This window comes from Phodopus roborovskii, unplaced genomic scaffold (genome assembly GCF_943737965.1).
Source record: "Phodopus roborovskii unplaced genomic scaffold, PHOROB, whole genome shotgun sequence".
Classification (NCBI taxonomy): Eukaryota; Metazoa; Chordata; class Mammalia; order Rodentia; family Cricetidae; genus Phodopus; species Phodopus roborovskii.
Window position 1 is genome coordinate 14,513,734 of NW_026126511.1, and position 12,349 is coordinate 14,526,082.

At 40.7% G+C, this 12,349-nt stretch overlaps 1 protein-coding gene across 1 annotated transcript in view; it reads right to left on the reverse strand.

Moving 5' to 3' along the window:
- Window positions 1-12,349, reverse strand: part of Ndfip2 (Nedd4 family interacting protein 2) — a 51,136-nt gene that overhangs the window by 18,783 nt on the left and 20,004 nt on the right. Inside the window, exon 2 of the mRNA XM_051195237.1 lies at window positions 2,100-2,265. Within this exon, the coding sequence (XP_051051194.1) occupies window positions 2,100-2,265 (166 nt within the window). The remainder of the gene's footprint in view (window positions 1-2,099; window positions 2,266-12,349) is intronic.

The following is a 12,349-nucleotide window of genomic DNA, read 5'->3' on the forward strand; positions in this document are numbered from 1 at the left end:
AATAGCACACATCATCCATGGAGATATAATCTATAGGAACAGAATGAAAAATCTTGAAAATCTTTAATATTCATCATAGAAAAGAGTCAAGTCGTTAACATAAGCTGAGACATCGTGAGCTCTGTACATAAGGCTTCTCAACAAGATTAAAGTCTGTAAGCTCTGTCATCCAGCGTCCCAAGGACTGTACCCTCAGTCAAATCACTGACTAAGGCACACATGGTATTAGAGGGAAGTAGCATCCAAGAGAATGTGTCATAAAATATACAGATTACTGATGCTACTCAGATTTAGAAAAAAAAGTCACAAAATGAGCTAATGAAAAATATAGTATCATAGAAAACTAAGAAAAGATCCTATTTAACATATAACTAAGAAACAAAAGAAAATACTAGCAATGATATATCAATGATTTTTCACTGAAGAGACTCCAAATCTGGAATTACTCACTCTCATGGTTAATTAGTCTTAAGCATCCTGTTAGGCAGAGCTGTAGACAATGCAGACTCATCTCTACAGGTTAGTGTGAGAATAAAGAACACTCAACTACCAGATTCTGCTGCGCTTACAGCTGAAATTTGCCTAAACTTTAAGAAGTCTATGCTACATTATCTACACATTATTTACATTATAACAGAGGCCAGAAGCTTCTAGGTTTGTTTTACATTGCTGAATGGTCACACTACCAAGACAGCATATGAAACTTAAGATCCTATTAAGCTATACAAGCACTGCTAAAGGGTTCACATATCTCAATTCGGAAGATATTGAAGCCATGGCATGATGGTTCAGTCCAAAAGTTAAAGATGGATCAACTTTTGAAAAACAAAAATTATTTATGTAGTTAGTTCACATGTGTAATTTTGCTACCGTTACAAATCAGAATGTAAATACCTGTGTTTTCCAATAGTGTCTTGGGGTCACAGCCCATAAGTTGAGAACCACTGCTTTATAGCGTTTCTGGGCAATTAGAGCCTTTTACTGACATGGCAAAGGTTGCAGAAAGGGGCAGAGCAAGGGTGCTGCCAGCAGAGTTTGGAAGTTCTTATCAAGACCGAACAAGCACACTAACAAAGTAAGCATTGTAACAAACAGAATCAGCACACACTAACTTTATTCGAAAGGACCACAGGAGATTACTTGTGAAAACTGCCTTGAAAAGGAAATGAACTTCATGTCGTTCATTCATGTAGACAAAGCTGGTATGAGCTTCCTACATGAAGTCAACCTTCACTATACAAAGAAATAAGGATGCAAACGTAAAGAAGGCTTTGCTTGCTTTTGTGGTGGTAGTGATCAATCCAAGGGTCTCATGCATACTACATGCAAGCAAGCACTCTGCCAAGAAACTCCAGCCCCAACTTACACAGGGTTATTTGTTGCAATGTTTTTTAGTAATTTAAAAAAAAAAACAATTACTTCATAAAGAATGTTAAACAGAGAACTTATAGACACTTTTAGAAATTACTATACTGCTCAGAAATATTATAGTAGCAAACGGAATCATACAACATGGAAGTAAGCAAATAATTATACGAGCAACTGAACACTGCTGAGAAGATACACAGAGTAGGACGGCCTGGCACAGAGGACAAAGAGCAGCAAGTAGGAATGTCGGACTTGCCTGCAGGCATTCTTACCATGTGTATGGCACAACACTTGCACACTGTTCGTGGCTGCTCACATATACCACATTCTTACTCTCATCATTATTAGCTTTCCATTACAACCTTAAGAATATAGAAGTATAAACATATTATGTGTGTGTGTATACAGATGTATGTATACACACACACACACGTATGTATACAGACATGTGTGAGTATATACAAGTGTGGTTAGATATGTGTGTGTGTATTTCTTTCAAGCTAGGTGCAATGACACATGCTTATACTCCAAGCATGCATTTCTTGGGAGGCTGAAGCAGAAAAATTATGAGTTCTAGAACAGCCTGGGCTACACAGTAAGCTCCAGACTAGCATGGGTTATAAAGCAAAACAAAACAAACAACCACGCCATTAAGAGACTTGTTAATCCCACAGCAACAACAAACTGTCAGGAGGAAAAGGGCACAGGGCTTTGTGACTGGCGCATCCCACCTGAAGTTGTAGGTATTTCCACAGTAATGCTACTGTAGGGGGGAGGAGAAGGGTCAGCTTCCAGTGCAGATGCTGAAGCAGCAGCTTCCGCAGTCTGAGCTGCTGAGTTAGAAGTTGATGGCTGCTCTACAGCAGATGATTCTGAATGATCTTCTTCATTGTGAAGCTAAAGGATGGAGGAGAAAGAAAATTAATGTAATGACTTAGTACTCTCTTCACTTCAGCTAATTTTTAAAGCAGGGCTTTTACCAAACAGCTAAGCTGTCTGCTAACAAAAGCAGATACTTTGATTTCATCTTATAATTGTTTGTCTTAGTTTGCATTTTGGGACTGTAATAAACACCATAACCACAACGCCTGTGTGAAATACTATCCCACCAACAAGGGAAGTCAGTGCAGGAACTCAAGCAGGAACCCAGAGGCAGGAACTGAAGCAGAGTTCATGGGGGATGCTGTGCTGGCACATTCTCTATAGCTTGCTCAGCGTGTTTTCTTACAGTATCCCAGATCACTTTCCCGGGTCGGCACCACCCACAGTGGGCTGGGCTCTCCCACATCACTCAGTCAGGAAAATGACTCACAGACTTGCTTACAGGCCGATCTGAGGGAGGTATTTCCTCTACTGAAGTTTCCTCTTCTCAAATGACCTTTTCTTATGTCAAGTTGAAGAAAACACAAACACACACACAAACGTACATACACACACGCCCCCACTCACGCACACACACGCCCTCACTCACGCACACACAAATGAACTAACCAGCACATCGCTGCTATCTACTCTTATGAATGAAAAAAAAAAGCCGTAAAGAGTATAGGGTATAACTGGATTTTAAGACAAGGACATAATACCAATTAGTAACACATAAGAACAATCCAGATTTTTAGAAGGGTATAGTTTTAAATTGGAAGAAGAAATCACATTCTTGTTTTTGAAATCTTCACCCCACATTTAAATGAACGAAAGCTTTAACTTTTTTTGTTGTTTGAGACAGAGTCTCACTATGCTGGGATTAGAGGCATCCACCACCATACCTGAGTACTTTAACATGTTAATAAATTAAACAAAATGCAGTAAGATGGAATCCAGAACTGCGAGTTTTGCATGTCTCAGGAGAAAAAATGCTAAGATAGGTACTGCTCCATATAAGAAATGATTTTCTCCAACATACAATGTAGCAGAGATTGGTACAACAGCTCCATTGTTTTTTGTTGAAAATGGTACATCACAAAACTATATCCAGTCAAAAATGTGCCTGGACAGAGCAAATCAGAAAAGGTACCCATATTCTCCAGAAAATAAAAGAGAAAGATATTAGTAAGCCTGTGAGATAATTATAGAGTAGACAGATAATAAATGTTTTTTCCTTTTTCTTTTCTTTCTTTTTGGAGACAGAGCTCTTCGGGTAGCTCTGGCTGTCCTTGGCTGTCCTGGAACTCGCTCTGTAGACCAGGCTGGCCTCCAACTCAGAGATCTGCCTGCATGTACGTCCTGAGGGCTGGGGCTAAAAGCATGTGCTACCACTGCCAGGCAACCATCAAATTTATATTACAAGACTAGATTCTTCCAGGCTCCAGACCTGTATATCCATTTACTAATCCGTTCTTTAAAAAGATACCAAACAATGACCAAAAACAGAGCTCTTGATTTCTGTTCATTTTCTCTTCTCTGCCAGTGTCCAGCTAGTCTCCATAATGTCTTTTCTGACTCTGTCTCTCTATGTAGCCCACGCTGTCCCAGCTCTCCTGGTCTACCTGTCTCACATACTTCACTAGTCAGGTTAGATCTGTACGCTTCTCACAGGGATAGGTCGAATCCAGGGCCTCCCTACTCTGAGCTCTTTAACAATCCTAACCATAAGTGGCCTTCAAAGGGCTTAGAGCATTAATTTCCAACAGGATCACAGCTCATTGTCACTGGAGAACTTTTTAGGAAACCATGGACATATAAGGCTATAAAACAAGTACACAAGTCAAACACTTTGTGACAAGAAATCAAAAGCAAATTTATTGTAAGGACTGATGTAGCCATCAAACTGCCTTCTAAATAACAACACTCAGCTGTTATCAGCTCTGATCAGAACTGCAGAGATTCATTAACCAGTCTAGTGAGACAGGACTGCAGAACACTCAGCCACAAACAGTACACTTACAGCAAGCCTCGGGAAGAGCACCGAGAGGAATCAAAAGCTGTGGGGAGAGGAGAGGAGGGGTGTGGAAGGCTGACTCCCAGGTACCCCAGATCTGTTGTACTCCTGAACTCACAAGAGCTGTGATTGCTAACTAACTAGCCAAGAGCTGCACAGTAGGAGGGAGGGGCCCTGCGTGTTTATACAGTTAACAGCTGGTAGGTAAGCAAGACAGTTTCTTCCATAATACAGCCACTAGTAAGTGCCACAAAATCCTCACCAGGCAATTAAAAATAACACAAGACAATAGAAAGGGACCAAAGAAGCAGTAAGAGAGGTCAGGAAATAGAGAGAGCATGAACATGGGTGAACTACATTATGTATTTGTATGGAAATGTCATGTGTAAAAGCCTTTACTAAGTGTAATTATTTACTAATAAAATGTTAGAAAATAGATTTTAAAGCAGTTTTTGATGTACTTATAATTTACCATTTTACATAAAAAGCAAAGCTTCATACAAATGAGATAATCTATTATTCTTAACATAAAAAAGCAACCGCTGACTCAGTGTTTGAAACTGCAAGACACAGAACATCTTCAACATCTTTCAGAGTTGACTGATACTCTGATTTTATAGTTACCAATGCTGAGGACATTGCCTCACGTAAATATGGAGTACAGAATGAGATATGTTTACGGTCATTTCAGAAACACCAGAAAACCTCTCCTAATCCCCAGCCAAAATCATTAAAATGGTTTCTTTGTAAAACCCAAGTCACCAACTCAAACAGTAATTTAAAAAAGCAAAACAAAACTCTGTGTTTGGGGAGGGTATGTGTGGTGTGTGTGGCTGCTCACACCTGTGTATAATGACGTGGGAACCACAGGAGGACTTTGGGTGTTGTGGAATATTAGCTGAAGACGTGTTACATTTGTTTGTGCTGTGGGATATTTGTTTAGAGATGCAAAGATGTGTTGCCTTCTTTTCTGTTGCATTTGTTTAACTCTATCAAGCTCTGTTACTTTCTTTGCCTATCTAAAACAACTGAATGGTCTAATAAAGATCTGAACAGCCAATGGCTTGGCAGAAGAGAGAAATAGGTAGGGCTGCCAGGCAGAGAATAAACAGGAGAAAATGAGCACAGGGGAGGAGGGAAAGGAGGAGGAGAGGAGGGCACCAGGGCCTAGCCACTCAGTCACACAGCCAGCTATGAAGAAAGAGTGAAAGACAGACAGAATAAAGATAAAAGCCCACAGACAGAGGGTAGATGGGACAGTTTAAGTTAAGAAAAGCTGACTAGAAACAAGCCAACTTAAGATCAGGCATTCAAAAGTAAGAATAAGTTTCTGTGTATTTATTTGGTAGCAAACCTTCAACAACAACAAAAACTTTGGGCATCTAATACTCTATTTTAATCTTTGGAAATAGGGTCTCTCACTGAACACAGCCTGGTACCCAGCAAGGTCCAGAGATCCTCCTGTCTCTGTCCCCACAATGATGATGTTATAGATACACATGTGGCCATGCCCAGCTTTTTACATAGGACCTACAATCAAAACTCAGATCCTCATGTTTCTGAGCAAGTGGTATTACCCACTAAATCATGGAACCTGTCAAATAACAAATTTTAAAGTTAAACATTGTAACTCAATAAAACCCAAAGTTACATACATATAAGTTTCATACTTAGCTAATGAATAGCAGTAAAAAAAAAAAAAAAAAAAAAGTGTTTTCTATAATTAAACCACTGCTTCTCTAAAAGCAAATTACTTCATATGTACAGTAAAACCACTGCAATTCATACCATACAATAAGTGCCAATCTGAGGTGGGATGGGTTAGGCAGTGTCAGCTGGCACTGTGCTACACAGGGCAGCAGTGTGTGCAAACGACATGTGTTCAGAACCAAAGCTGTCTAACCAAAGTGGTTAGACAATGCAGTATTAGCAAGCTCTGCCACCACCAAACATTACCAGAAACATTCTGGATTCTTTACATGTTTCATTTGTACTTAATTTTTGGTTTTTGTTCATCTGAACTGGCTAGCTTTATGGCAACTTGGCACAAGCTAGTGTCATCAGAGAAGAGGGAGCCTCAATTGAGAAAATACCTTCCTCCAGGGAGACCTCTGAGGCAGGCAGAATGAGTTCCAGGACAGCCAAGGCTACACAGAAAAACCCTGGCAGGGGGAGGAGGGAGGGAGGGAGGGAGGGAGGGAGGGAGGGAGGGAGGGAGGGAGGGAGGGAGGGAGGGAAGGAGGGAGAAGAGAGAAAATGTGCCTTTATAAAATCCTGCCGTATAAAATGTAGGCTATTTTCTTAATTGATGATTGATGAGAAAGCAGGCTTAGCAAGCTATGGGAGAGCAAGCAGTAAGCAGCATCCTCCATGGCCTCTGCGTCGGTTCCTGCCTCCAGGTTCCTGTGCTGTATGAGTTTCTGTCCTGGTTTCCTTCATGAACCCTTTCCTCCCCAATTTGCTTTCAGTCATGGTGTTACGACCGAAAATCACAGCAATGGAAACCCTAAGACAACATCCAAAAACCTTTTATTGTTGCCAAGCTTTTGTGCCCCCTTCAGTTACAGGACTCCCACAGTTTAAGAAGCTGTGGTTTACAATGTGTTCTACTGACCAAAGATATCTATAAAGGTGGAAATTAAGTCTGTTGTAAATTCTGTGAAAGTAAAAGTACCCCCCCCCCAGATTACTTATTCAACCCTGCTTCAAAAAAAAAAAAAGAACGAAAGAAGAAGAAAAATATGCATTATAGGTCATAGTCACAAAGAGAATATGAAGGAATAAAATGAAAGAGAATCCTTGCTACCCCTGTCCTTTGAAACCCCTCAGAGCTAGTCACTGACTTCCTTAAGTTAAAGGGTAGGAATGGAAGACTCATCTCAAAGACTTCCAAAGAACAAAGAAATCATGTAGGTGGAGTAAAGATCTTATATAAATTTCTGCTTTCAAAAGATCACACCCCTGCCTGAATTCTCTTTTGCTAAAGTTGCAGCAGATATATCTGGGAAATGCTAAGATGCTAAGATGGCAGCTCATGTTCAGTCCCTCAGTCAAGAAACATATGCTGCTTAAACTGTTCTATCGACCAAACTCCATAAACCACTTAGAAGCAGCAGTAAGGAAGATGCATGTCAAGGTGGGAAACATGAATGCTCGTACCCTGAGACTCATTACATGTACAATTAATGTACTTAGTAATACTAGCTCTCTCAGACCTCAGCTACGAAATGTTTATAAATCTTTAACCAGGCAATATGATCTTAAGAGATGATTAGCAGATTGCTGACCTAGTCCTAAAGAAGAAGGGGAAAAAGGAACAAGAAAAAAAAAAAAAAAAAAAAAAAAGGAAAAAAGCTAAATAACTAAAGCCAGTAAAAGACTTGCCTGTGCTGGACTGGGGCCTTCACCTGTGTTTTTTTTTAATGTGAGGGTACGCTGCTGGGTGGCATCAGAAGGATGGAGCCCTCCCTCATCAGCAGCAGTGGGTGAAACCAGAACAGAAACTGCAGGACTCTAATTACTGGTCAGAGGCCTAGACCCTGAATCCCATCTGACCCTGACTGCCTGGAGCATCACTAACTGGTAACTAAGCCTGGTTCTGGAGCCTTAAACGTTGTCAGAGTACTGGATAGCATGACTATAAAGAACAAAGGTATACCACTGCCTCCTCCTCTAAGAGTCGATCACCAAAGACAGGAAAGCATCCTCACGAAAGATCTGCCATGGGCATTTTAGAGTTTATAAAATCCACCTAAGTGTACACTGGAGGGTTGTGGTGTCTGCTGCTCTACTCCACAGCCTAACAGCGCCTTACTTTCCTTGGTCGTAAACACTGTCTACCTGCTCCACTGCACTGGGTCCTATCTGGGTTCTTTCCAGAGAGAGCACAGACTGCAAAGCAGACGGGAGGGAAGATCCCAGTGGCAGTCCATCACAGGATACAGCTTCCTCCTGACCTCCACACGATCTTCTCAGTCCAGGTACGTCATCGATCTGTCATGCCAGTGTGTCATGGAAAGACCAAAATCAATGACATAAATGTCTACATAGCTAATCGTGGAAAACTATTTGTCTCCCTTTCAGTTTTATACCAAACTGTAAGATAGGCATGGTGTTTTAAGTTCACTTTTTGCTGTTTGGTTTTGGTTTGCTGAGAGTCGGGATCTTAATATGTAGACCCAGCAGGCTTTGGACTCCTATCCTCCTACTATAACCATCCCGGTAGGAATGAAGACATTCTAAAAAGAGATACCGGTGCCCTCCATTTGGCTACCACACTATTAAGATGGTCCCCAAGGAACTGAAATTTCCCCACAGGGATCTCAGGGAAGAAGGAATCCCATGAGAAGGAAACACACAAGCCTGGTGCCGGCCAGAAGAGGAATCTGCCTCCCAGAAAGAGAATACAGACAGTTCTGACAACTGTGAGACCAGCAAGCAGAAAAAAGGTAGGGAGACAAGACCAGAGAAGTGCCTTACCCAGGGCTCCTTAGTGACACACACACACACACACACACACACACGGCCCTGTTTAAATGTTAGCCACACCCCACTCCAAATAGACTAGGGATCACTGGATCGCTGTTTCCTCTTTGAAATACGGCCAAATTGAATAAATCTCCTTCGCCTATTTTCATGTCTTGTCTCTTCCACTGGTTTATTGGGGATGGGTGACTTGCTAGGATCCATGCTCTCAACTAACTACTCCAGTAACACTCTTTCTGCCTTGTGAGGGCTGAGATCCACATCTGGTCCACCATGTCAGACTTGGATTTGCTTTCAAAAGATGGAAGTTCTTGAAATCCAGTCTCTAGGTTTGGTGTAGTATTTGTTCATGGCACACTGTTCTATTTCATTTCTTCAAGCAGGTTTTTGAGATGCATTTATTAGTGAGTACACTACAGTTTTAAGGAATTAAATGAAAATATATGACTGTTTCCCTAAAAGGCTTTCCTTCCTTCTCATCACATGGCTCTTTGGGTGGGCATCAGTTATATCTAGACTATACGTAGATACTAACCATATTACTCATCATACTCCCAACACCCAGCAAGGCCCTCCTTCTGGGAAGGGTACCTGGGAAAAAGACAGGCTAAAATAAAAGGGTGACCTAATAAAGGTCACACAAAAGTATTCTAACTAAGGACAAGAAAAGAAGGAAAACTTTCACACAACTGCAGAAATATCAAGGTATGTACTGTATAAATTTAACAGAGCTCACTCATTTTCAGGATGAGCATGCTTTCTATCAAATCACATATTAGCAATAACAATACAATACAGGGAATCCTACTTAAGCTTCTTTTCCTTAAATGGCTTGGGACCAGAACTTAGAAACCCAGATGGAAAAGACACTATAAAACATTTTTTAAGCAGGAAAAACATTTTTAAAAATGTTTGATTTTACACAGTCATTTAAAAGTTGAGTTTTAAGAAGATTCTGATGCTGACTGTACACATTCTACTCCATACAAGGACTGATAATAGAATAGCAACAGCAATTTGTAATATGAGCTTCTACTCCTTTCCTGTTCCTGTAATCAAATTAAGAACATTCTGACATATCCTCCATAAAGTTTCTAATTTGCATGAACTAAAAATAAGACAGCAAAGTGGTACTGGCAAAGCCTGAAGACTAAAACTGTCTACGAGCACATTTTCTTGACGAAGAGCTGAGAGTGCAAACCTTAAAGCAGATGTCACGGGACTCGACAAATGTCTCTTTTAGCCATCAGAATCCGAACAATCTAGAAGATTTTAAAGCAAAACTGCTGGGAGCATGGCTAGTGAACTTTAATTGTAACCAGCCTCTCCCACGGAGCACCAACTCTGTGCTGTCGTCATGGAGCTCTAGGGCTAGACACCTTGGCTGGATACTGTCGTCTTCCTAATCAGGTAATAAGCCTAAAGGTTTAGAAGTGTGTTCTGGTCATTTCAGTAGTCACTAAAGCAAGCAGCAGAGTTCCCTACGCTTCCACCAATTTTCTCTAATTGAATGTGAGCTTACTCAAGCAGTTACATATGCTGAGCAACCCAAGACCGAGTAGTATACAGATAGCCACAATTCTAAGGGTAAAATGTGCAACTTTCATCACTCGGTTATCATGAAGCATTCATAGTAACTACATAAACAACTATCTGCCTCCTAAATTTACTAAATGATACTGTTTTCCAAAACCACAGATCACTATACACTACTAAACACAAACTTCAGGGGCTGGAAAGGCAGTTCAATGGTCAAGAGCTCTGGCTGGTCTCCTAGAGTACCATTCCCAACACCCACATGGCAGCTCACAACTGTCAGTCCAGTTCCAGAAGATCCAGCACCTTTTTCTGGCCTCCACAGGAATGGGCATGCATGTGGTACACAGATATATACGCAGGCAAACACTAAAACACAGCAGTGGTGGTGCACACCTTTAATCCCAGCACTCACTCGGGAGGCAGAGGCACGAGGATCCCTGTTGACTTTGGAGTCAGCCTGGTCTACAGAGTAAGTTCCAGGACAGTCAGAGCGACATAAAAACTTTGCCAATAAATAAATAAATGGGAAGGGAGGGAGGGAAAGGGATGGGGGAAGGAGGGAGTGAGTGCTGGCTGTTCTTCCAGAAGAACCAGGTGTAATTGCCTGTACCACATGACCACTCACAGCTGTCTTCACTCCAGTTTCAGGAGATTAGATGCCCTCTTCTGGCCTCCTCGAGTACTGCAAAGGCATACAGGAAGGCAAAACACACATAGCTTCAGAAGGGGACTTTGTCCATCTATCTCAGTCCCACTGGATCGGTTTCTCGCCACCCACCAGGCTTAATATCAGTTACAGCTGTTTGGTCAATGACTCCGGCTTCTTATTGACTAGCTTTCTCTTATAAATTAACCCATTTCTATTAATCTGTGTATCACCACACGGCTATGATTTTCCTAGGTTGTACCCTGGCATCCTGCCTCCCTGGCAGCTACCTGGTATCTTCTTGACCCTGCCTTCCTTCTCTCTGCCTCTTTGTTTGGATTGCCCACATAACTAAACTCTGCCTGTCCATTGGCTGAAACCACATTATTCATCAACCAATAAGACAAATGCATAGTGACAGCATAGAAAATGACATGCTCCACCACATACTCATAAAATAAAAAAAAAACTAAAAGAATTAAGTAGAAAACTAATGTAACAAATACAATTCATATAATCTAATCCTAAAGGATAGATTGTACACAGAAACATTTTATAATCAATAAAAGCAAAGAAAGAATACACAAACAGAGGACCTTTAGGGTCACTTGAAGGAGGGAAGAGAGACAAAGCAAGGCATGTATGTATAGCTTGGAATTTGGGTAGGTGGGAGAAATGCTGATGACCTAAAACTACACAACAAAAGACCAACACTGCTCTTTCCATGGCAGTGTGAAGTCTTTTATATTGTTCCATTATTTCCATTTTGGAAATGTTTCATAATTTTAAGATTTTTTTAAAACTGAGCCAACCAAACCAAATTGTCTTCCAAACTCAACACTGAAAGGAATATTTCACAGCATAAAAGCAATCACAGAGCACAAAGCAGTGTTCTCCTGTTGCGTTTTTGCAATAAAACTGCTTCAGGATGAAAAACACAGGCAAAGAAGCAATCGAAACAAAAACTAAGGAAACAGAACATCGACTTCCTCTTTTTTTTTTTTTTTTTTTTTTTTTTTTTTTTTTATGTAGAACCAAGGATAAATACAGAACTAAAGACTAGGTTAACTTCTGGTAAACAAAAGGCAAATCTAGTACAGAGAAACATACCTAAAACCAACGTGAATACCAGAGCTGGGAAATAGAGCTAAATATTTCTATCACTCTGCCTTTCAGTATAGAAATCTAATCTCTAATATATTTAAATCTTCACCGTGCAGTTTCAAATTTTACTCTGACTTCTTACTTTTTTTTTCTAAACTCTTAATTTTTGTGAAATCTTATACAATTTTAGACTTCTGAGGTGGCCTGGCATGGTGACACATGCCTTTAGCCTCAGAACTTGAGAGGCAGAGGCAGGGGCAACTATGAGTTCACGGTCAGCCTGATCCAGTCTCAAAACAAAAACAGTAACAAAAGAGTTCCATTGGGGG